Source organism: Erithacus rubecula (assembly GCF_903797595.1).
Source record: "Erithacus rubecula genome assembly, chromosome: 3".
In the NCBI taxonomy this organism is placed as follows: domain Eukaryota; kingdom Metazoa; phylum Chordata; class Aves; order Passeriformes; family Muscicapidae; genus Erithacus; species Erithacus rubecula.
In genome coordinates, this window is record NC_136689.1 from 64,797,696 (window position 1) to 64,823,836 (window position 26,141).

The following is a 26,141-nucleotide window of genomic DNA, read 5'->3' on the forward strand; positions in this document are numbered from 1 at the left end:
TATACCATTGGGTGGATATTACCTGACTAGAAATACTTTTACCAGCAGCAATGAATGTTTCCCAGTGCTCATATCTACATGTCACTTTCAGTCAATACATAACAGCATTCCAGTAACGTTTTCGGCACGTTAAAATAAGATTAAGCTTAGCTGGAATGGTTACTTCTGATAATTTTTAGTATAATTTGCAGGTTCAAAATCAAATGAGTGAAAATGAAAAATGAAAGCCTCAAGACTACATTTACCATTGCCATAACAGCAAGCTGCATATGGCCAAATGACAAAGTTACCTCAAAATATAAATGTATCTGAACAGTACTCTTGCTCATTTTACCTATGTATGCAAATTGCTGAATAAACTGTGGGAGAAATGAGAAAGCGTGGAGGCTGGTTTGCACCTTGGCATTTTTATTTTCACTGAATGTTTTGATTGTAGGGCTTGGGCAAGTTCTCCATTTTAACAAAAGGTCTACTGCAATAAAGGCAATGTATCGGTATCATATTCACTGCCTACCATGCTTTGGGAAACTTTCAATTAAACCATCAAATATATGACTCCAAACCAGCTATTCCAGAGCAACATGGAATTATGAGATTTCTATAGTACCTTTTTTTTCAGTAATAGGCTTTATCCTTGGTCTTTCCAGAGGTGTGTTAGTCTACTTCCTACAGAATCACAGAATATTCTGAGTTGGAAGGGATCCACGGTTGTCCAGAAAAAATTGGACTCGTTACAATAAGCCAGTAATTACATACCTGAGAGAGACATTGATCATTTTTTTCAGAGTTGCACCAGACTGGGTGCTCATGGTATTCCTCAAATCAAGCATGCTAACTATCCAAACTCTTCACTATTTACACATTTCAGCAAGCAATGGCATTATTGTCCATTATCTGCAAGTTACATATTTCTCTTATTAAGCAGTATTCTATCTTTTACTGGTTAATGAGTCCCTCATTTCTCACGCTGGTTAATCCCCATGCTCAGTCCTTCTCTGCTTTGGAGTCAGGGGGTTCCTGGGGTCGGTGGCCGTGATCTCCACCTGCCAGAATTTCCTTTTATCCACTCAGAGCTGATTCAGCACAGTTGCTGGGTTTATTAAGTTTCGTGCTTATCTTAGGAATTCTGCCAGATGTCCTTGTACGCTGTACATTCCGCATTCTTTGAGTCCACTATTACTGCTACATCCTTCTTCCCAGGCTCTGCCTAGTCTGAGATCACTGTAGCATGTAATGGCCTGAATCTCAACAAGGCGCTTATACCGACAAGCAATCCGTCTTTCTACCACCTGGACATCACACAGAGGTGACTCATTAGCTGCTGTTTCGGAGATTACACCTTCCAATTCCACATTCTGCAACGCCACGAGGGCCGTGGAAGTCCAACCCCTGGCGCTGCACAAGGGGCGCCCGACGGGCGTCGAGCGCAGCCCAAAGGCCGCCGGCGCTGCGCGGAGCGGGACCCGGTACAGCGAGCACTTCCCAGGAGCGGGACCCGGTACAGCGAGCGCTGTCCGGAGCGGGACCCGGTACAGCGGGCACTTCCCGGGAGCGGGACCCGGTACAGCGGGCACTGCCCGGCGCGGGAGCGGGGCCGGGAGCGCAGGAAGCGCCGCCCCGCCGGGCGCTGACGTGGCCGCCGCGCCTCCTGCCCGGCCGAGCCACGTCCGCGGGGGCGGAGCGGGGCGGGCGCGGCCCCGGATGGAGCAGCGGGGGGAGGCGGCTCCAGCTGCCGCTCCAGCCCCAGCGCTCGCCGCCATTTAGACATCCCGCCGCGGCAGCCAGCGCCGGGACAGGGTGTGCGGGAGGGCTCGGGTCGCCGCGGCTGTCGCCACCGCCACCGTCATCATCGCCATGAGCCGCCTGTCGCGCCTGCTGCTGCTCGCCCTGCTCGTCTTCCCCGCCGCGCTGCTGCTCGGGGGCGCCCGCGGCGGCCCAGGTGAGGGCGGGCTGGCGGGCGGCCGTCGCTGGCGGGAGCGGGCTGGTGGGTGTGTGGGTGGGTGTGTGGGGGGATCTCCGTGGCGCAGCGAGGAGGGGGAGCCGCTCCCGCCGGGCCTGCGGAAGCTCTGCCGAGAGGCGGCGGCGGCGCTCATTCATCGCCCCGGCCGCCCGCGCACGTGGCCGCCGCCACCGGGGCTCCGGCGCCCGGCACGGAGCCCGCGGGGCCCCGGCCGAGGGCGGCTGGCGGGGCAGGCCCGCGCTCCGGCCCCTCCTGGCGCGGCCGCCGCGGTGTCGGGCACCGCGCTGGGCCCAGCTGTGACAGCGGCCCGGGAGAGCCCCGCCGGAGGGGGTGGCAGCGGGTTTGTCCTTCTCGCCGCTCTCCCGTGCTGGTTCCCTCATTCCCTAACAGATGCGCTGGCTGCCACCCTGCCTTCCCACCTCGTCTGCCGCCACCCCCCGAGTGTCCTTGGCGACACCGAGGAGCGCTAATCTCTGTTTACGCTGCGGCGTTATCTGATTCACGATCTGGAAATTGCTCCCTTCTGCTAAGTTTGGAGAGGTGGGGAAAGCTCCTCGCCCAGCTCCCGCAGCGGGCTGCAGCCAGCGCCGTGCGCCGGTCCCTTCCCGGAGCTCTCCCTTCCCGGAGCTCTCCTTCCGGAGCTCTCCCTTCCCGGAGCTCTCCCTTCCCGGAGCTCTCCCTTCCCGGAGCTCTCCCTTCCCGGAGCTCTCCCTTCCCGGAGCTCTCCCTTCCCGCTATTGCCACATCATCAGCCCCTCGGAGAGACCGCCGGGGTCTGGGGGTCTGCTGGGCAGCAGCTGGCAAAGGGTGCCTGCGGCCCATCATTCTTCATTCTTAATTTAAGACACACCCCTCCCCCCCCACCTTTATTTGTAAGGATTTTTGTAGAAGTTAAATTTTTTACACGCGAGTTTAAAACGTGTAATAAAATCACGCTAGTTAAGGCTGAGGTCAAGTATTGCACATACTTGCTCGACCGAACAGGAAAGTCTTTGAGTGTGCCCACTAAAGGCACTTGAGAGGAGAGGTTGTGTTTGTTCTTTCTAGCACTGAGTGGCAATTCTTAAATCCGTGGATATACTCGTCCTGCTCAAGGACTCCTATTTCTCATGAAAATTTTTAAATACTTCTTTTAAATTTTGTATTTATAGCAGCTAGCTCTCTTTTCAGGCCTATGTAAATCAGTCACCCAGTAATTTCTACTCTCGCATATTCAGGAAATGTTACATTTATTTAAAAAACCCCAAACCTGTAGTTTTGTGCACGTGTCTTAGATCTCAGCCTTGCTTGCATGTGCTCTGAACTGCAAACAGACAGAACCTTGTCCCGTGGCCAATATTTTTATTAATCACATTTGCCCAGTGTTTGAATGTTTGAGGCTTGGCTCCACGAAGGCAAAGAGGCAATGGACTATCAGATTGTCTTAGAGCTCTGCTCTAGGTCACGTTTCTTTTCTGACTGATGTTGTGGTTCTGTTGGATATATGGCTATACATGATACTGAGGAGATCACGGCAAAAAAGGCATTCTTTAGGTTTCAAAACTTGAATGGAACTAAGTAAAAAAAGTAACTATTTAGGTACCTTTCAAAGTGTTCTGTTATCAGGGTGCTAGTAACTTGTTAGACTTGCTAGTCTTGGAAGAAACAGTACTTGCTAAATTAATTTTCTGGCAATGTCTTATTTTCACTTTTGTGATTTTAAAATTGAATTATTTGCATATGTTAAAGTGTTCAAAGATTGAACAGCAACTGTTAAGGTAAATTGGTTGCCTTCTGCAAATTTAGGCATTGCTGTGTGAATGCTGGACTTTTTGTCATCCAGGTGTAAATTTTTTGTTTTGAACTCAGTGGCAGATAAATGAGTATGTGAAAGTTTTTACAAAGGAATAAGGCTGAAAGATCAACACAGACATCATTTGAATGGGAGGTTTTTGCAACTGAGCCTTCAAAACACTGTATTGGACAGGTTTTTAAGAAGTTTCTCAAACATAAGTTTGAGAATTGTACTTAAACATCAGTTTTCTGTTGATTAACTAGACATTTAAAAGACTTTCTTGTATTTGCATTTTGTTTTGTAGGCTCAGGTTTATTAGTTGCAGCTCAAGATGCTACAGAAGATGAGGAAACTGTGGAAGATACTATAGTTGAAGATGAAGATGATGAAGCTGAAGTTGAAGAAGATGAGCCAACAGACTTGGTAATTGTACTTGAATGTTGCTTCAGAAGTATGAATTAGACCAGAAGTGTTTGAAGCTGGAAACTTAAATAATAGAGTTTACTTGCATTGTTTTTTTCAGGTAGCTATTTCCTTGTATCTGATTAAGCTTGTGTTCAGTTTGAAGTGTCAGAAGGATTTGTCTTTTCTTTCTGAATTACCAGTTGAAAAACCATGTGGGGGCAATAAGATTTCTGGCTATTAAACTGCAAGCCACAAAAAAAAAAAAAAATCAAATCCCACCAAGTGAGAGAATGACGTTTTCCTAGGAGCCCTCTGTAGTCCTTTTCTGAGCTGCACCTCAGTAAACTGAAAAGAGCATTGGGGCATAGAACTACTTCATTCTGGCATCTTTAATATCAATTTCCAAGGGACAACAGAGTCTTGGTTCTTAGTTAAGCTCAGAATGAATTCTGAATCCCTTGTTAAAAAAACACAGCTAACTTAATATTCAAAAAATTCCTAAAAAATCACAAACAGAAAAATGAAATGTTTTACATAGTTTTGTGATCTGCTTATAGCAGTTGAGTGTTATGCTTGCTAGACACTTAGTGTGCTTAGAGTGGTGCAAAATTTTATCAAATCTCTGATGTACATTAAGGAAGTTTGGCACATTAGTAGGAGAAGACTCATGTGATAAAAATGCAGATTTGGTAATCTATGATTCTGTGAGATTTTACTGCTGTTGTTAAGGCAGTGAGCTTATGGTTGGCCAGCTTTGCTATGTTGTAGAAGATACACTATGTCAGTACTGACAGAGTATTATTAAATAACCTTTTGGATGTAATTTCCTTTTAATAAATAGTCTATTACTCAGGTACAAAACATGGTGCTTCTTAGGCATTTTCTTTTATTTGTCACCGAAGTAAAAGATAGGGTTTTTCACAGTGTCTTGGAATTGAGATGCTCCATGCTCAGCTCTGGTTCCCTAGTTCATGGTATGGGTATGACTGATCCAGTAGGATCCACTGCTTCAGGAGGCTGTTTAAACACCAAAATCAAATGATCCAACTGACTTGCCAGCAATTAGTTGAGACTGTTCAATAGCCTTGTTTTTGTTTGGTGGGGGCAGTGATGATCCTATGATCCCCAAGTGGAAAATAAGCCTTTAATGCTTGCATTTGTCAAATTAAAAAATGAATCATCACAAGGTGAACTTGAACGAGTGAGTCCATGGACTTGTGTAGTTCCAGTAGCCTAACCATTTCCAGGCATACATAACACTTTAATAATTAAAACTGAATAGAAAGCTGCCATAAACACTCCCTGTAGTGAAAGTAACTCATTTGTTTTATGACGGTCTTTATTTTGGAAATGATTGTTTTCTAACTAGAAATAGCTTAGATGTGAACACTTAACATTTAGACTCTTCTTTCCATTCCACCCCCAAACAGAAGCCTTACTGATGCTTTTTGATTCCAAACCCTTCAATAGAGCTAAATGTAGTTCAGATTAGTCACTGTGTCAGATATAACAAGTAGAAGGATAAATGCTGAAAGGGATGCTCATCAAATCTAGAGGGAGAGGGGACTATGTGCTAATCCTGCAAGAGCAGAATTTGGTACAAATACTTGCCACTGTTGCATTCTTTGACACATGGGATTCTCATGAACCAAGCATGGTTTTTGCTTCACTGTTCATTATAGGATTTTTCAAAAAAGTCTCTTGTCTTAGACAGAAGAAAAAGAGGAAGAAGACTTGTCAGGAGAACCTAAAGCCTCACCTAGTGCTGATACAACCATCTTATTTGTGAAAGGTGAAGGTAAGAATCCTCTGATAATCTGCCATTTCCTTTACTGTTGCTTAGACTGCATCAATGTTTGCCTAAAACAGTGAAGCTCTAAAACCACAGAGTCTGTTTCAGATGCTCTTTGTTTAGAATTGATTGTGTGTGGTGCATGAGGTTTGTAATAGTTGAATTTTTTTTGTGTTGCAGACTTTCCGGCGAACAACATCGTAAAGTTTCTGGTGGGCTTCACCAACAAGGGAACAGAGGATTTCATTGTCGAGTCTCTCGATGCTTCTTTCCGGTACCCTCAAGACTACCAGTTTTACATCCAGAACTTCACAGCTCTCTCTCTGAACACAGTAGTTCCACCCCAGAGACAAGCCACCTTTGAGTACTCCTTCATCCCTGCTGAGCCGATGGGTGGGCGTCCTTTCGGTCTGGTTATCAATCTCAACTACAGAGATGCAAATGTAAGCCTGATGCTCTCGTTCATTTGAATCTTTCTAGTTCATCTGCAGGTGTCAGGAAGGAACTGCTTGGTCAAGTACCTCTCCAGAAAGTGAATCCCTCTAGAGCATTGAAGCAAATCACTAAGTACACAGGCACAGTGAGTGTCTGCCTACGTGCACTTGGCAGTGGAAGCTGGAGTGCCTTAGAACTGTAGTGGGCAACAAAACATTTGTGCTTTTGTGTTGAGTGAAACTAATGCAACTTAGAACCTTAAGAAAGTCTTGTGCAGGAGTTACTGTTTTCCAGAATTTCTCCAAGAACATAGGGAGAGGTAAACATTTTAAATTAATTTCTTCTACATATTAACAAAATGTTATGTGCAAACTTTGTTCTAGAGCAACGTTTTTCAAGATGCTGTCTTCAATCAAACTGTTACAATTATTGAAAAAGAAGATGGGCTGGATGGAGAAACGTAAGGAGACTGGAGATCTAAGTTTGATTGGGGTACTGGTAGAAGAGGTTATTGGTGGTGCCAGTGAAAATAGTTCTTGTATTGTTATTTTATTGAATGTTATGTCTGCTATGTTTTGTTTGTAATATAGCAGCATTTGACAGACTAAAAAACTGAACTTTTCCCAAAATTAAGATCTCTTATTAGTGGGGGATCTTCAGGACTGGTATTGTGTCAGTGAGAAGTTTACATATGTGCTTTAGCTCAGAGGGCCTAAGCCTGGAATAGGACCTGATGTTATAGTTATACAGCTACGTAGCAATTCAAAGCTGTTCAACTTCTATTATGCTACTGTGGTTTTTCCTAGGAGTTGAAAGCTGCAGAGAGTCCATAGCATCAGGTTATGAGTCCTGCTGTCAGGACTGGAATAGCTTTCTTCTGGAACACTGCAGTGTAGTCTTAAGATTGCATAAATTAGAAGATGTATTTGGAGTACCAAACTGCAGCAAAGAATGAGTTTGTCCATAGTAGGTATCTTTGAGGAGTGATTTTAATCAGAGACTTAGGTAGATCTGACACACTGAATATCTTTCAAGCATGTGCTGTTCTAAAATATTTTTAAATGTTGCAGCACTGGAATGGAATTTTGAGTGAAGCTGTGTGTTAAAGTTGATCTTCAGAAATACTTGTAGGCAATGCTGAGTGTATGAATTGTCCTGCCACAGGTAGAAATTGCCTGTTGAGCAAGCTACTTTTAAAAAAGATCATCCAGAAGAAATAGCTGTTGCATTTATTTGTATTTCTCAAATACGGTGGTATAGATGAAAGAACAGTTGGTCACGTGAAAATGTGTGATATTCTGAAAAAGGAGCTCTCAAAACAATTCAAATACTAGAATCAGTTTGTGAATGCCCTGTGAACAGATAATTGCCCTATAACGGGTATTTAAATTAAGTATCTTCTTTAGTTGAACTCCATAATTTTCTTTATCATAAATGAGAGTTCAGATGTTCATCTTGGGATAAGTTCTTTACCTATAAATTTCCTTAATCTCCAAATCAATTCAAGCTGTAACTTAAGTTTACCTCTTCTGTGATCTGAAGTATCAACAGACATTTCAGATAAAATTCTTCAAAACAAGCCAGCATGCACAGATTAAGAAAATTGACTTTAAGAGACTTAAGAGAATTTAAAGGATTTTGTAAGTGATTAAAGCTGTTACAGACCTAAATATTGCCTGTGACCCAATATCTTGATACTCTGATTGTGCAAAGACTCCTTGAAGTTAGTAAATATCAATATTTATTAATGATACCATTTTTCTAATTTATACAGCATTTTTCAAATGTTCTGTTGTTCAGAATTAAATTTATGATTACAGTTAAATCAAGTCAGAATAATTACAGGATAGAACTTGAGTTTCAGATGCCTTTGGTACTTTCCCCACTTGCCCCCTACAGAAGCTTTTGGGAAAGATTCAGTGGATGTGTCCAAGTTTAGGACAAAGTCAAAGCCAAAGTTAGGCTTAATTTCTATGCCTCTTCATAAACTGTCTTCAAAACTTGACATTTTTAGTTAATGCATTGTTTCTTAAACTGTTTTTTATTTAAAGGATTTTCATGTACATGTTCCTTGCTGGACTTGGTCTGCTGGTCATTGTTGGCCTACATCAGTTACTAGAGTCTAGGAAGGTGGGTAACATGCTTGTCTGTATACTTGTTAATACAAAACCTTTCTGATGTAAAAAAAGCAATTCAGTGATTGCTTCTGGCATGTGATGGCAAAGGTAGAAGATTTCTTTTAGAACCTTAGAAGTACTGGGGAAACTAGAGCTTGCTGATTGCAGAGCTCCTGCCCATTGGCTCCACACTAAAGTGCTTGGATTGGAATGCCCTCTAATCACTGAATGTCTGTGTCTACTGATTGAGTGCTTACTGGGTAGATTTTCCCCATGCTCTCTGCCTATTAGTTTAATAAGGTCAGATTTCAGGGGAAAACAGCTGTCAGTCCTTTATTTAGTTCTTAGCAAAGCTTTGCCACAATGTTGATTATTTTGCAAGGTCAGGTCACGTGTGAGAATGTTGTGCTAATCTGAGAAAGTAAAATGAACATTGTCATCACAAGGTTTGACTAATCATCAGCAGAAGGTATAATGAATTTGCCCAGGTGTGCATGAAATCTTGGTGCCTTTATGTGTAGGGTGTTAGAAGTGGTAATACAAAGCTTTGGGGAATAAATTGCTAATGGGAAAGACAGCTCTGTACACTCACTAGCCCTAAGTTCATACCTTAGTGAAATAGTTGTAATTCACTAAATGTGAATTATAAATTTTATAATTTTATAAATTTCTAACTCTTGTGCTATCCAAGTCTTAATTAAAAGAAAAATCTTCCTTCTCTTTTGAATTTTCAGAGGAAAAGACCGGTGCAGAAAGTAGAGATGGGAACATCAAATCAGAACGATGTTGATATGAGCTGGATTCCCCAAGAAACTTTAAATCAAATAAGTAAGTAGTCTGCCTTTCACAAATTAGACCATAACAAACTTAACTTTACCAGTTAATTGTAACAAAGTAGCTGATACCAATTTCTTAGAACAGCATATATCTTCTAGGGAATAACCAATTGTCTCAAGCATTGTGTTTAAGGATTAGATTATTACTTAGCAGCCTATTCCTTGTTAAACTAACTTCATTGGTTGATAAAATACTGACTATTGGTGACTGTTGCAATTTGTTCTGTAGAATATTTTTCAACGGTGTAAGATCTCTACCCAAAACCTGGATTGCAAAGGTGGTTTAAATAGGAGAAAGTAGTTGTCATCTCAGAGTTTCTGTAAGTTGTTTGAAAGTTTACCTATAGACCAAAGGCTTAAATAAGCATTAGAAGTGTGTTTTAACTGCAGCCACATTAATACTTGGTATTGATGTGCTTCACAAATCTGAAAGTTCTACTTGATACCTGGAATGCCAACACTAAGTCCAATATCTGATTTTTTTAGACTGTGGGTATTTCTAACTTCTCTTACTCTTTCTTCTCTTTTGCTTTCCCATGGCTTCAGTGCAGAGTAGAAGAGGTGAGGCAGACTCTTGTGAGCTGCAGAGTGAAAAGTGCTTAATGTGTTGTCCATGTAAAAATTAGGCATGGGTTGAAGTACAGCTTCCTGCATGCTGTGATTGGTGATGTAGCATGAGCAGTGGAAGATGCAGAGCAGATGCATGCAATGACATGCATTTTATATACTTCTAAATTTATGTTTTTATGTATGTTGTGGGTATATTTCTGTGTGGATATATTTTAGAAACATTTTTTCAGTAGAATATTGCTGAAGTGTTGTTGTCTTCTCTCAGAATTCCCAAAATTCTTTTTCTAAAAGGCAGCGTATCTTGCCTTCCCCACTTACCTTGGTGTCTCAGGCTGATAAACTCCTGTCATCAGTAGCAGTCACTGGTGTGAGGTGAGAAAACCTCAATGGAGTGCATCCTACAGGAGATGCAAAGAGTTTGAAAACCCTTTGCAGGAGCTACCCTTGCTTGGGAAAGACTGCTGTTTTGAGCAAATAAGGTATTCTGAGCTTTATTTGGTGCTGAAGCCTAGAGGCCTTAGCTGAGATATGAAAGTTGTGCCAGGAATTGATGACTTTGCACTTTAATTCCTTTACCCTTTCTAAGAGTACTTACACAGCAGGATTATAAAAACTAGTGCTTTACTTAAGAAGATAAAAGCTTTCTTGTACACTGTCTTCTGTGAGACACAAGAATAGTATAAAATCCAGACATGGGAATTTGAAAAGCCTCAATCTAGCGAGAAAAACTGAAGGCCTAAATCCTACTTTTTGCTGAAGAGCAAGCTGACTTTAAAGGGTTCAGATTCTGGTAATGTTTGGTCCCTTTAGGTATTCATATCTTAATAATTGTAGTTTAGGAAAAACTGATGAATGAGTTGTTCTTAATTGTGGTTTTCTTGGCTCCAGGTTAGTTTCATTTAGAACCCTATGCTAGAATTCTTAAAAATGCATGACCTTCAAGATCTCAGATATTTTTGACTTTTTTATTGTTGTCTGGCCTGTAAGGGCATGATGGCTGCTCCTTGTGTTTGCACACTCCAAGCAGGGAGGTTATTGGAGGTTGCTCTGTTTAAGAAAATCAGTCACCAGATGCACTTAGCAATCACTTCAACACTTCATGCACAGTGTGGAAGCTTCTCTGCAATAGTCATAGAACCCCAGAATGGTTTGGTTTGGAAGGGGCCTTAAAGATCATCCAGTCAAATGTGAATGCTTCTGGGAAAAGTGCAGTTTTCCACAACAAAGATACTTTTCTTCTGCTATTAGTTGTATGAATGTGGAAATACTACATGCAAGACATAGCTGTGTAAAGAATCAATCTTATATTTTTCAGGCATGTAAACTCAAGGCAGTGTCATCAAAATAATTAATTTAGCTTTCTGAAAGTGTAATTACTGAACATAAAGATTTTCTAAGCAGCAGAGCCTGCGGTTTCACATAGGATTTTTTTGGGTTTGGTTTTTTTTTTGCTTATTAGTAACTGACAAATAGAACAGACCCTATGCTGTTGTTGCATGTTACAGAATGGAAAAGTGTTTTTTGTAATGTTATATTTAGGGTGCTGGTAGTTAAAAAGCTTTAAGTTGTTGGAACTGGCTTCTCTGTGGTGATGCATTGCACTAGAAGGGCAGCTTGTGTTGCGTTTGGGAGGAGAAAGTTGCATCAGTTGTAATTGTTACATGAGCATGTATTTATCTCTTTTTTTTCATTTTCTTTAATCTAGATAAAGCTTCACCAAGGAGGTTGCCCTACAAGAGGGCACAGAAGAGACCAGTGGGCTCTGATGAGTAATGTTAACTAGTGCAACAGTTGAACCTTTACTAATTCTGCCTGTTTGGTTTTTTTGGATTGGAGTAGTGCAGAGAACCCATATCACCATAAGGAAAATACTGCTAAACATTTGGACTGAACAGATTAACTGAATGGTGTTAATATTACTGAAAATGCACTTCTCTTTTAATTTTTTTTTTTAATTGTTGGGGGTCGGGGAGGTAGCCATTAAGATTTGTGCCTGCGTGTGTAAGCGGTTGGTCTTAACAGAAACATGTTACCTGAAATGTGCCTTTAGAGCTCTTTGTAATGCTGGCTTGTCATCTGTATATTGTCATTGAAGGATTTTTTCTCCTCTCCCTAATCTGAATGTCTGGTGACTTTAATCTGTCTCGATTGTATCATATCTGTATCAGAACCTGAATGCATTGTTCTTTTTCAGTAAGTAACGTTGCTCTTTGCAAGGTGCGCACACTGAAGTTGGTGTGTGTGGTCCTGTCTCAGTGGCCAAGCACTGATCATCTCAACTTCTGCATAGTTTTCATTCTAAAGGCACAATTGGGTATAGCTGCTTGTAGTGGTAGATGTTTTGCTGCTGTTTTGATCTGGGCATGCAGTGACCTAAAAATCTGAATTTAGCTGCATAGATGTTAGACTCTTGCACAGCAGCAGAACTTGTGAAGCATGGAATTTGTGTGCTGAATTGGTATTACTACATAAATTTCTTTTTTATACCCAGTTTGTTAAATGGTTAGTTATTGAATCGTGCCAGCATCTTAGGTATTCAGATTATAGTGGTAGTTCTGCAATGTTTACTCAAGAAGCTGTTGAATAAGCCAGAACAACTTTTCAGTGAATTCTTGGTTCTCTCTCCTAAAAACTAGAATGTCATGTATCAAAATGCCAATTTATTTTTTTAAAGCTTTACAAGGATTTGCTGTACACACTTGAAACTGAATTTGAAAAACAGTTGGCTTCAAATAATTCTGTTTATTGGCAAATTATTTAATTCACCCTTTACAGTTTTCAAATCTGAGACATTTTTACACTGGTCAGTACATTAGTCTGAGTTTTTTTTCACTTTGTCTTTCTTAACTAGTAACACAGATACCTATTCTTCACTAGCTGCATGTTGGTTCAGTAGTCAAGTAGTCAAGTTTTTCAAGTAGAAAAGCTGTATGCAAAATCAAAACAAAATTTCCTTCTGTGGCTTTCATGATTACCAGGTACTGAGGTATTGATCCACATCCACTGTGTTCAGGAATTAACTGACAGGGAAAGGAGCCAATATGCAGAACATCAGTTTGCTTGGATGAGGCTTGAACTGTTTGCATCTCAATGCCTCTCTTTCTTTGTCTGAAAGCTTGTTGAGTTCAGGAAGAGGCATAGATTTGAGGCCTCTATCTTCTTTTTCCTCCCTTCTTTGATCTCCACCAGTGAAAATTCCCTTTTAGTTCCACACTTTGTCTGCAGCAACTGAATCTGAGCCAATGAATGCTGAGTGATCCTTCCAAATCCTGCCACAGTATGTTTGAAGCAGCTAGGCTCTGAAGCTACCTGTGCTGGCACTATTTTGTTACACACTTGGCCAAAGTGAACTATGAAGAGGTTCTTGACTCATACTGCTATGGAAGAAATTATTTGTTCAACTTCCTGAAAATACAGCTAGTCCAGGCAGAATGGTTTTTGCATTTAAGGTTGCTTGTCATTCAGATGATTTAGGAAACAGTTGAATGCTGCCCTTATAAGGGGTATCTCCACTCAAATTGTGTGGAACAGCTTTATTTGCCTTTAGTGATGTAATCTGACTGGTTCTGTGGCAGAGTTGCAGTCTTGTATTCCAGCTTGCATTGATTCAGTAGAATGTTTATGGATTCAGTGCTTCCTATGCTAAAGCTCTATAGAGATTGCAGCATTTGCTGCACTGAACTTGGAAATTCCCTCTCTTGGATTTTGTCTCTAACTGGCATGGAAGAAGGGTTTTTTCACCTTCTTGTAATAGATTCTCTTGAACTGTATACTCTTAATTCTTCCCAAGATTTAAAGTTACTCTTTGAGGGGGTGGTGGTGATACAGTGCTATGCCAGGAAAAAAGACAAAGTATCAGAACAGGCTGTTGATTTGCAGGATCCTTGTTTTATTTGTATAAATAAGAAGTAAATGTCTGAAGACTGAACTCTCTTCTCTGCACTCAGTGACTGGCTTCCAAATACTTAAGTTCTAAGCATGAAAGAAGAGAGAAGGCAGCTTGCACTGGAGCCAGCAGTGGAAAAGTCCAGGTGTACCAAAGGCTGTCTTTTGATAATACAGCTTGGTATTCACTGTAGATGGTTCATAGTGACTTTCTTAGCCAGAAGCAATTCATAAGACATGGGGCCAGTAGACCACTGCTGCTCATTTGAATGTCATAACATTTTAAAATTACTTGTTTTACATTCAGTTTCTGTAGTTGAAATTTAGCAGTAACATTCCAGCATGCAGTGGTAACTGAACTTTGGCATCTCTAGTGTTATTTCTAGTGAATAAGCCAGTCTATTACACTCAGTTTTCTTAAATTGGGGGTGTATAGTTGTTGCTTTATCCTATTGGTTAGAAACTTTTATTTTGGTACTTGAATTTTCTACTCAGTTTTTAAACAGGAGTAGCTAAGTGTCACAGGTATGTTGCTGGGTATCATTATTATTATTATTATCAGCTGAGTAGTTTGTAGATTTGCTACTTAAAGATGAGACAGCAGCAATTCTGCCTGTCTATGCCACCCATTTCCATTTGGCAGCACAAGCATTTGTATAATCCAGCATTCTTTCCAGTTCTCAGCCAGCTTGCTAAACTTCCACACAACTGCTTCTGGGGGGAGTTCTGAGAAGGGTGACAACTGTGAAAGAAGATGTGGGCTAGGGTTTCTTAATTAATAAAACATGTTAAAATGGTTTTAGAGAGCAAGTGAACTATGGGCTTTGAGTGAAGGAGCTCTGTGAATTCCTTTCTCACAGCTCCTTAACTTACTAAAAAAAAATTGTGAGAACCTAACAATTGTACACTTGGGGTAGGAAAATCAGCTTTAGAGCTCACAACTACAGAGGCAGCAAAGTATTAATTAAGTTGTTGGCTGAATGGGACAGACTAGAGGTGGCAGTGCTTCTGCTCTTTCTAAAACATTTATGCTGAACGTGTTCCTTAGCTTGGAAAAGGTGTAATCAAAAGTATCATTTACTAGTTATCCCTAGAATGCATGGTGCTAAACAAAATGTTGCAGGTGAGAGCTCTGAATCCAGAGAAGTCAAATACTAAGCTAAGCTTAGGCTGGTTGTCTTGGTTTTCAGTGTGCTTGGTGTACTGAGCAGTAGAGAGTCTGTTCTCTTTTCTCCTCCAAAGGAAGGGCAGTACCTACCTCACAGGAGTGACATAAGGGCTGTTTCAAGAGTGTTTTTTGAAGTTATTTGAGAATTGCACAATACACTTCCATGGAGATGGTAAGACCCAGCACTAGTGTAAATGGTTGGCAACTGTACACACAGATCCATACTGTACTTACTGATTTAATCCCCTCACTGACCAGAATTTAGCAGCTTTACACTTTGACATTTCTAAAATATGCAGAGGAGTTGCAGTTAACATACAGAGGAGAGCAAAGCCAGAAGGATCTCTTAGTTTCTGCAAAAGTTTATAGGTGGGCTAAGTAACATTCTGCTGACATTTTTCCATTTATCTCTAAATTTTCCCAGGGAATTTTTCTAATCAGTTGATACAGATGATTGTTTATGTAGCTACAATCAACAGTCAATTTAAGAATGACTGATTGTTTTGGATGATTAAGTTCAGGTGATGTACTGCAACTGAAGTGTTAAATTATCATTTAATTTCTTACCTGCTGACTTGCATTTGTAAGTGAGATCAGATCTCTTGAAAACAGCTGCAGGTTTTTTGTAAAATATACTTGATTTTTTTTTTTCTTAGCATTGTGTAGCTTTTTTTTTTTTTTTTTTAATAAAGCATGAGTATGGCACCAAAAAAAGACCTTTTCCTTGATAAGCAATCAGTAGTAGCAAATATGCAAAGTGTGAAAACTTGCCATTCTTAAAAATCTGCCTTTCTACATGTGTAATTGGAATGGAAATAACACTGAGCAAGTTCTCTGTAGTATTTTGTACAATGGGCTAATAATTTAGATTTGGATTCTTTTAAGGGCGGGCCCTGGGAAAATGTTCAGTAAATTCCTCAGTCCTGGTGGATTAAAAGTGAGCTATACATTTCTAGAAAGAACAACCTCTTGTTAAACCATAGGCAGTGTAAAAAGGATCTATTAAGATGTTTAAAGACTGCTGAAGCACAAGGCCAAATCCTTACACTTTTTAAATGCATGCTGTTGTGTTATCAAAAACTCACATTCCATGCAGGAACTCTGAAAATAGCAGTTCCAGCAGGTGCTCTGCATCCAAACAGAAGGTAAGACTTGTTGGGGGGGAAAAAAGCCAACCAAAAACAAGACAAAAAAAGGCTTAAAAATAAAGGATGCTGGGACCCCTGTGTTTGTCAGCTACATCTGTGGGTAAAAGAGGGAAAAATTAAAAGCAGACATGTTGATGTATTTTTAGGTCTCAGGACATAAAAAATTGACTCTAGAGTTTGAAGCCTGCCTCATCTTTCACTGAAAAGTTCAAAATAGATTGCAATAGCTGGCTTAGAACAGATACCAAGATGAGGTCTTAAAAGTCTTGTCTGGCTGCCTTTTCTGTCCTCTCATATAAATGGTCCTGACTATAAATTTATTTTAACCTACTTTTCCTCATCACTCCCAATCCTTTCCATCAGTGTGGAAATCACCACTGAGTTTTCCCTGTGCCATTTAAATTCATATAGTGAGTATGTCACTTGAGAGCTGTCTCTTTCACAGAGCAGAGAGAACACTTGGAGTTGATGCACTTGGTCTCACAGTGGTGTAAACAGATTTTCAAGGGCAGTCCACAGTCTGTGTTCTAGTAAGGAGGTTCAGTCCTGCCCTGCTCCACCGTGTATTTTCCATAGAGGTGAGGCTGCAGTGGGAGAGCATCTGTGACTTAAGAGCATTAACCCTGGAGATAAAATACAGTACTAGGTTCACCAGATGGGAATTATTACAGCCAGCAATTCCCAGCTCTGCCAGCTGAGGGATCTCCCAGGGCTGTGACAGCTGCTTCTCATAACAGATAAAGCACAAGGACAGCTTTAGCCCTACTCAAAGAGCAGCATCTAAAGGGAGGGGTCAGAGCAACTGTGCCTGGCCTTTCTAAAACATTCTATGCTATATATTGGCCACTGAAATAAGTTTGAGCACTGAACTTTTCTGTGCTGTTTAGAAAATAGATAAGTGGGAAGCTGTAAATGCTGGTGTCTGGTAATGATTCCAAAAAAGTTCAGGGCTGTGGCCACCTACAGGATCAGCTGAAGGTGTTGCAGAGCTTATAGTGACACACTGGCTCTGCCACCTGGTGTTTGGCCCCACAGCCAGTTTTCCTTAGAAGTTAAATTAAATTGGATCTGTTAACCCCATGTGCACCTTCATCACATCCAGACACTGATAGGTTCCCATTCAGCTTTTCCATGCAAGCTGAATCAAGGAGCCCAGACTGTTCAGACCACTGCAGGAACTCCCTTGGCAGAGCCTGGATCCACAGCCCTGCAAAAGCAAGCAGGGGCCAGGACCTTGCCCTGAGAGTGGACTTGATCCCAGTCTCAGCTGGGCAGTTTTCCACCTAGAAGTTTTCAAGAGTGAAAGAAAGAATCAATGTTTTCTTCAACAGTCTACACAGCAAGGAGGGCAGTTAAAATACCCTGTTGCAGGTTTCCATTGGAAAAGAAAAGCTGGAATTTAAATAGCATCTGGTGACTGTTGAACATGCTCTGGCAAACATTGCCACCAAAATAACAGGTTATATTTAGAAGCAAGTTCAAATGCCCTAAAACACTTAATTTGGAAGTGTGTCATATTTTCCTTAGGGTCAGTATTTAAGGCTTGGTTAATGCTTGGTTGTTTGTAATAGTGGTTCATTCATAGAGTGTGGAATTACTTCTCACAGCTGGAAGTGACATTTTTCCCAACTAATCCTAACTTGTTGCTGGTATAAAACAAGTTGGAAACCAGAAAGCCCATCTTACTGTTAGGCAGCACAGGAAAGGAAAAAAAAAAAAAAACAAAGGGAGAAATTTAATTTGTATTTTAGAAAATACACTACTCAGGGACCATCTCCTTTCCAGCATCATAGTAGCCTGGCAGATTGAGTTCTGCAGCATTCCATTACCACCACCCCAGCTAAAGGCACACCAAGGGTGAAGTATGAGTATCAGTCACAGTCATGCAGCCAGAGCAATCACCCAGTAGTTTTTCTTTGTGCTCATGCAGAGCAAGACATTCCCTCAAGGTGCTCCTGAGGCTGAACTCCTGCTCCTGTGCAAAGCATCTCACAGGGTGTCATTTACTGTTCCCTTAGTGAGCTGCAGCACTCCTTGTGGTTGCTCCTTTCCTTTCACTGGCAATCCCCAGGGACCAACACCCTGTCATTCCCATTCTGCTGAATTTATAGACTTGAATGGAGCCAGATGTCACTGATGCACTGCAGTGGGAATAAGTACAGGCCACCAAGGACCTGCTGACAAACTGCAAAACATCCCTCAGATGCAGCTGAGTAAAACACTGCCTGAAAGGAACTGGTGGAGAAGCTGCTTTTAATATTGTTCAAATTAGGCACCTTGATTTTTAAGCAGGTGTTTTGCAGCTGCTGAAGGAAAAGTTAAAAACTGTCAAAAAGAGGTGGATTCACAAAAAGTAATAACCAAATACGTTAAAGGCAGAATGTGGCTCTGCATCCTGTTCCAAAATATATTTCCATGGGATGCCCAGCTTGCTCACTTCTCCAGATCCCTCCCTCTGCTAGGCAGCCTCTGTGGTCTCAACTCCAAGATACTAGCAGAGAGTAATGTAGACACAAGATCAAAGATCAGACTCACTGTGTTGTGGTGCAGATTTCACTGACTGCTGTGTGTATGCAGGCTGCTTGATACTTGGCTTTTCTCTGGCTGGAGAATATCATGGACCTGATGCATGTAGCCTTGGAGCCTGTAAAGCTTCAGTCATACAGGCATCTTGAAGGCAGCAGATTAAATGGTGTTAAATGTCCTGCCACCAAAAAGGGACTTTTCTGGCAAAGTGTGCAGATTTGGAGTGCTGGATCCCATTCAGCAGCAGTGCATGCAGTAGGACATGGCAGGATATGTGCTGCCTCCTCCCTAGCAGCCCTGTGCATCGAGTAGGGCTGTGCTTTGGTCAAACTAAACAGCAGGTTTAACCTAACAAAGGTACCAGTTTCTGTTTACAGCCAGGTTTTGCCCATCACTTTCCTCTTCCCAAGCACAGGTCATACAGTAAAGCCTGAGTTGCAAAATCTTGGGAGGAATATTGGTCAAAGCAAGTCAGCATCTCACAGCTAGCATTGCCACCACCCTAAATACAGTACAAACAATTGTTTTGGGTGCAGATCCCTTGGAAGTGAGATGCTGCTCATTGCAAACAGCAGACCCAGGCTGTCATTCTCTGCAGAATCAGGTAACGGAGATGGGAGGCAATGCTAACACAGCAATGGCTTTTGTTCCCCACACACACCTCCGGGTCTGAGGGCAGGGGGCCATGGCCCTGTGTGCACACGTTGACAGGAGCTTTTATTTCTGCTGTTCCTCATACCCCAGTGCTTGGGTCAGGCCCTGTGTGGAGGCACCAGCCCCTCTGGCTGACATTCTGTCCCAACCTTGGCTCATTTCTCCAGGCAGCAGGCCGTGCTCCACGTGTGATTACGGGCTAAAAATGAGCGAGGGCAAGGCAGCGGCGCTGGGCTTCCCTGCATTAACCTCTGCCTTCGAGACTGTGCAAACAGATCAGGCCTTCATGATGAAAAGCCTTTTCTCCAGCACATTTCTCTTACCTACAGCCTCCCATTAGCTGATGTTGGTAAACTGCTTCACAACCCTCTGCTGAAAGGCTCTAGAGAAGTTCAAGTGCTTTCACAACAGCCTATTCCAAACACCCATCTTCCAGAGTTTCCTCATACACTCCTGGCAGCTCTCCCTGCCAAACAAGAGACAGATCTGGCACAGGAGAAATAAACAAGCACAGCAAAGGAGAAAGCTATTTTCGGTTCCTGCTAGTTGGAAGATTGCTACAACATTTTCTACTGCATTACGCAGTGAGGTTGGGTGAGCCAGAGAAGTCTTCCCACTTATTACTGTTTATATTAATATATGAAAAACTCCTGCTTCCTTTTTGTGAAGATTTTTTTTTTTTTTTAATTCTGAGAGGGGTCTTGAGAAATGAAAGGAGGCAGTACTAGAATTTTTGCAAAGCTTCAGCAATGCTTCTCAACTCCATTTAGTCACACTTCTGTGGGGTGATTTCAGACACATCTTGAAATGAAGGCATCAGAGCCCCTTACCTGACAATACTCTGGAGGTTTACATCTCCCCAGAGAGTTCAGTCAGGCTTGTCATCTGTCAGGCAGCCCTTTAACACTGGCACATGTGTGCAGCCTACATGTCACTGACATGAGGTGACACTTGCATACAACAACAGCAAGATTGATGCTCCTGTATCTTTTGGGCACCCATTCTGTGCAGCAACTCACCAGCTGTCTGTGTCTTCACTGCCTCTGAGCAGGCCAGCTGCCCTCTGCCTCTCCACCCTTTTTCTCCCAATTGACTCATTATTTAAAAAAAAAACAAATCAAGAACTTCTGGAAAAACAGCCTCATAAACACCTTTTTACAGTACAGAACTTGATGTTGCTCACAAACAACTTTCCCCTTGCCCTCAGCCCAACCTTCACCCCTCCCCTTGCTCTAAATAAGCCTCCCTGCCCAGGTGAAGCCACTGATGAGGTCTGGCATCCACAGGGATGGTGCTCTTGAGCTTCTGCACCTTTTGTAGTGGTGCAGCTGGTGACAAATCCTAAAAACACCAAACAATTCTGTCCCAGAGTGCTCCTGCCTGTGCCATTCTCCCCCTGCCCTTTCCCTTCCCCCCAGACCTCTAATAGTTCCCAAGAAATACCTGCACACCACTGGTCAAGTGAGTCCCTCACTTGTCATAGGGCCAAGGGCACACACCCACCATCTGTGTCTGACGCCAACCCATCCTGTGGGAGAAACACCTTGGGCTTACTTAGCAAAATCATCCTTTCAGGAATGGTGAGAAGAGTTTAAATCACTAAAAATGCATTTCCTGAAACTGCATTGCAAAAACACAATCCTCAGCTGAGGGGACAAGGAAGGACACCAGGGAGGCTGTGTTGAGAAAGGCCAAGGTCTGAATTTGCTGAGTGCAGGAGAAGCTCTAGGCTCTGGCAGGGGCTCCATGAACATACCACTGTTCCTTTTAATGTTCTTACTTCAAAACCAGAGGAGCAGACTGTGACCATACATATCCTCAGCAGGGCTCAGGAACCCCAGCTGTGCTGTACCTCCTGCCATTTTAGGGTTGTTTCCAGTTTTTCTAATCCTGTGATCCAGCATGGCACTAATTGCCCAAGACTCTGATCTCCCAGCAAATCTGCAGCTACCAGCAGTCACCAGTTTCCAGATAGGGACAACAGTATGCTCCTGGATGTTTGTTTCCCCTGTTCCCTGAGTGTGCACATGAGGACATGGAGCAAGGAGGGAAGCTCCAGTGTGGGGCTGGTGGTCAAAGCCAAGAACTCCAGAGCACACCCAGGACTCCAGGGATCACTGCAGTGCTGTGGTACTTCCAAATCTGCAAAGCACACACAGCCAGGTGACCCATCACGTCCCCAGCTCAGACACCACCCAACCTAGGATGCAGATATGCATGCACATCATGCCATCCCACTGGGAGGTTAGACCTTTCCTTATACACACTTCTCCCCCTTCCCAACCTCAGACCATTTTTCATGGAACATTCAGCTCCTCCCTGACATGGAAGTGGTTTTCAAAATCTAAGTCAATTCCTTTATTTCCAAACAGATTGAAGCCCAAATCCCAGCATCTCCCTCACTGCTCTTTGGCTGTTGCAGTGTGGTGCAGCCTCTCCTCTGCACTGTAATTCCTGCCAAAGAAGGGGATGAAAGGGGGAAAGTACTTTAATGCAGCTCCTCCTCAGCTGGAGGACTCGGCTGACCCACGACACCCAAAGATGCTGATGCCTTGTACAGGTTTTACTCACTTCTCTCCCTGGTGCTAGCTACTCCAGTTCTCAGATTTTGGGAAGTGCTGGTATGGTCCCTTTTTCTGCAGTCCAGCATTTAAGAGATGTTCCAGTTGAACAATCCAATGCATTTCTCCATCCTTTTCTTTTTTTGCATTGTCAGAGTGGGTGATGAAAAATGGTGCCTCTTTGACATACAGAAATTGCTGATTATTCTGTGCTGGGGTCTTGAGTCTCCCTTTTGCAGGTAGTCCTAAACTTCAGGGTTTCCAAAAGTGGCATTCCCAATCCCACTTTAACTACAGAAATGCTGAAAGAAGATGGCATGTATGATTCCCCAAACTGGAGACTGGAGAAGAAGGAAAGGTTTCAAGGAAACTTTTGCCCCTTGCTGCCTTTGCTAGTTGAATTGTGACTAATTTTGTTTGATAAAGGCTTTTTCCAACAGAACAGGCCAAAACACAGTTAAGTGTCAACAGCAAATCATTTCTCATTGCACTCACTTTCTGAGGATCTCTGTGTAGGTGTACAGCCCTCCCATCTCACAAATGCTGGCTGCTTTGAGACAGCTGCATGATGAAAAGCAAGTAACTTTATTCCTTTCTCTTGTTTGCATTTCAGTAGCAGCAAAAATGCAAAGGACACTCCAATCAGGCTCCACAATCAGCCTCCAGGGACAGCCCGTTTTCACCCAATCCTACTATCTCCTGCCCATTCCCACAGCTTCACAGTCCACACTGCAGAAAGAAAACCCAAAAAACCAACCAACTTTCGTGGTGGTCCTCCCTGCCAAGGCATCCCTGTGGTGGCAGAGGACTTGGGTCTTCCCCAACCTTGAATGTTCTGGGCGAGCATGTGGCCTCCACAGCAATGAGAGATCCACAGCAATGCCTCAGAGGGGCTGTGCCACTCTCCCTGTCCATGTCAGGAATTAAGCTCAGCTTCACCCTTGCCATGGTGGGAAAAAAGCTTTAGGGAATGAGGCAAGGAAACAGTGGAGGAGGCACACAGAGAAACCAGAGAAACACTCCCCAGCTCTCTGCTAACTTGGTCTCAGGCCAGATCTAGCTATTGCTGCCATGGGTATTAGTATGGGAAGGAGTGGAGGCAGGAAGATGGAAAGGGAAATGCCAGCAAGAAGTGAAGTTCAGCTGGCCTGCAGGGTGTTACCTTGTCCAAGGCAGGAAGAGCAGGGAAATTCCCAACTGGGCAATAGTCACTGTCAAATTGAGGTAGAAGGAGGAAAGGGCTGGGCACAGCAATTATACCCTTCCATGGCCAAGAACCAAGGGCTTTCTAAGTCATCTGTTTCATAAGTTATTAGTCACCATCACTTCCTAGCCACATAAACTCATCCCATTTGATTTTACACCTCCTGACAGGTCCCTGGGCCACTTGGATGCGAGCTTCCCATCAGTCTCACGAGAGGAGAGGCGATTCAGGTCAGTGGGTGGGAGAGGGAAAATTATAGTATGCAGGTTTTCTCCCCCAGAAACGATGATTCCACCCCATGAGCTCACCCAGAGAGCCTTCAGATCCCCACCTCATCAGATACCCTCCGTTTGGGGCTGAGCTGGCTGCTTCTGTTTTAACCTGTCCCTTTCTGGGGGTGAGGAACCAAGGTCCTCAGCAGACCAAGTGCTGTGAGGAATTTTGACCTCCATTGGGAAGGTGCAGGAAGCTTGAGGGAGGAAAGCAGCAGCAATTCACCCCCCAAGTCTGTCTCTCATTCTGAACCTGGTTCACTTCTCTGCCAGAAAGCACCACCGCAGCAGGACTTAGGAAGATGTGGATGCTTCAGCTTCAGTGCAATTCCTTGGCCTCCAGAGCTGGATACACAACTCAGATGATTCTTTGGCTCACTGTCCTGTGAAACGGGTTTTATTTATAAGAAGGCATTTAAAATGCAGCTAAGGCAGCTCTGACAAGCTAAAACAAAGAATTTGTCTCTTTTTTGACATATGCATGTGGCTTTTGAATACATCCTGAAGAGTTTGCGGCCATAAACATTTATGCAAGAAGAAAACAGTGGTAGCAGAAACCTATTTAATTTATTAAAAAAGTGACTGGCACACTACATGATGGGAGGATGCTCATCTATGTAACTATGGGTCTGCCATTAATGAAAAAAGAGAATCCTGACCCTGCCTATGCAGTTTCCTGCTGTGTTGAAGAACTGCACCGGGAGACAAGCAGGGTTTCAAAGGGGCCTGGCTACCAGAAAATGGTGCTGAAAATGAACACAAGTTTTCAGACTGCTGCAATCATCTCTAGCTCAAACTCAGAACAGCCAAAGGAAAAGAAACAGCGATCCACTGGCACAGATAAACTCCAGCTTGCATGTCGTCCTCCAGCAGAGCTGAGTCTGAGAACAAGGCACCAGAAACCCACAAGAAGAGCCACGCCCATTTCATAACCTGTAATTTTTAAATATAACATTTTATTGCTTAGATGGTTTGATACAGAACAAGTTTTACTTTTTATTTTGAATTTGGAAGTACTGTACAACTGAAAAAAAAAAGAGGAATAAAAGTACCAAAACAATGTGTGATTCTCTGTTCATGTGGCATAAACCAGTCTTGTACACAATTCGTAGCAGCAGTTTAAGTTCCCTTTAGAAAAATATGAATTCTACACATTTATTACTGTTTCCTGCATGGGATGAAATCACTAGGATTAAACTTCCTTCGTGGAGAGAGAAGAGAGAGAAAGGAGACACACAGAGAGGAAAGAGAAGATGAATCATTCTGAAAATGGAATCAGACTGTCACATAGCCCCCTAAAGTTATTTCACAACAGCCTCAAACAAGGTTCTCTCTTTTTTTTTTTCCTTTATTTTTTTTGCGCTTTCACAGTCAAGTGCTTAATGTAGTGATTGAATTATCTCCATGTTAAGTCCATTGCAACTCAGGCAAAAGAATTTTAGATTTTTTTTTGTTTTCTTTTTGTTTTGTTTTTCTTTTTTTGTTTTTTGTAAAAGCCCTGAGAGAGGAAAAAAATAAAAAGATTCAAACGAAAATCGTATAGAGACAAATTAGCTGAACATGCAAACTAAAGCCTAAGATTCACCCATAGTTTAAACACATTATAAATTTCACAGTTTAATATTGGGGGAAGAAGGGAAACAAAAAAACCCCAACAACAGCAACAGTTCTCAGTCAAACTCAACTAATAAAAATGTCAATAAAATGTGGCAAGACCTTATACTCTACTAGGATATAGATAAAGGCTAAATAAAGCTTTAAATCAATAGTGATTATTGCTAGCAGATGTCCCGGCAGGCTGCTGGGAATTAATTACTTGCTACATTGTTCTGCAGCATATAGTTTAGTAATGGCTTCTCCCCCACAGTATTGCGCAGTTTAGTGTGGAGAGTTGCAAAAAAAAAACCCAAAACAAAACAACAAAACAACAAGCCCAAAATAAACAAACAAAAAAAATTACAAAAACCAAAAAATACCCAAAATAATAATAATAATTATTATTATAATTATAATAGCAATAACAATTTAAGGGATGCGTGAACTGGTTTTAATTAAGTAGAATGCACCTGGGTAGAGTTTCAAACGAATCATTGGTTGTGATTGGTTTATCTATATCTGGCATTAGCTTTGTTTCTGAACTGGTTCAAACATCCCTATTTAAAAATTAAAAAAAAAAAAAAAAACAAACAAAAAACAAAACACAAAAAAATAGAAATCACATATACCTCAACCATTTTTTCTTATTCTATTTGCAAGAACATTACTCAAGAATGTTTCTCTTCCTTTGAATTCTGGACAGTGAGATTTCAGTCTCCAGAAATTTTTCCGAGAATTTTTTAATATATAGATATATATAGATATACATATATTATATAATATAGACTGGGTCCGAGGCCCACTTCCTCCATGTCTGGTGAGAGCAGGAAAAGCGATTCTGCGGTGGGAAGGAGGGAGGGTCACAGTGCGGGCTGGGCTGGGGCTGCAGTGGTGGAATAGCACAGTGAGGCTCCGGCAATGCTATTATGGCTCTGTCTGTCCCAGAGGTCATGACTGAAGGACAATCAACAAACAACAACAACGACAACAACGACAAGAACAACAAAAATGCTGGGCACTCTTAAAAATGCACAGCTACAGTAGGATACATTTCGTTTAACCCCTTCAATACTGGCAGCTGGAGTGTCACCTGTTGCCGGCAACAGGAGCCATACGGAGAAATTCCAGCTGCCAGCATTAAAGGGGTTAAATTACTGATATGAAATTTAGACACACACCTCAAGTCTTCAAGCATCAACCCCAAAATCTCAGGAAGAATTTACTTCTTTTTTTTTTTC

The 26,141-nt window shown here is 42.3% G+C and overlaps 1 protein-coding gene across 4 annotated transcripts; it reads left to right on the forward strand.

The window, feature by feature from the left end:
* Positions 1-1,648: 1,648 nt before the first annotated feature.
* Positions 1,649-25,280, forward strand: SSR1 (signal sequence receptor subunit 1). Of its 4 annotated transcripts, XM_079299892.1 has the most exons (11): positions 1,666-1,939; positions 4,039-4,157; positions 5,850-5,937; positions 6,112-6,374; positions 6,750-6,826; positions 8,418-8,496; positions 9,218-9,311; positions 9,866-9,880; positions 11,595-11,658; positions 23,206-23,265; positions 23,581-25,280. In XM_079299892.1, the coding sequence occupies exons 1-11, from the start codon at positions 1,855-1,857 to the stop codon at positions 23,603-23,605; spliced, it is 969 nt and encodes a 322-aa protein (XP_079156018.1). In that variant the 5' UTR covers positions 1,666-1,854; the 3' UTR covers positions 23,606-25,280. The 4 variants fall into 4 exon arrangements, with proteins under 4 accessions (XP_079156020.1, XP_079156018.1, XP_079156019.1 ...); XM_079299893.1 differs by lacking the exon at positions 9,866-9,880 and having other exon boundaries at positions 1,667-1,939; XM_079299894.1 differs by lacking the exons at positions 23,206-23,265; positions 23,581-25,280 and having other exon boundaries at positions 1,649-1,939; positions 11,595-12,625.
* The last annotated feature ends 861 nt before the right edge of the window (positions 25,281-26,141 follow it).

Coding starts and splice junctions, on each gene's coding strand:
- SSR1 (XM_079299892.1), top strand. CDS start 1,855: ATGAGCCGCCTGTCGCGCCTGCTGCTGCTCGCCCTGCTCGTCTTCCCC. Junction 6,375..6,749: donor TCAACTACAGAGATGCAAAT/GTAAGCCTGATG, acceptor ACTTTGTTCTAG/AGCAACGTTTTTCAAGATGC. Junction 11,659..23,205: donor AGACCAGTGGGCTCTGATGA/GTAATGTTAACT, acceptor ACCTCCTGACAG/GTCCCTGGGCCACTTGGATG.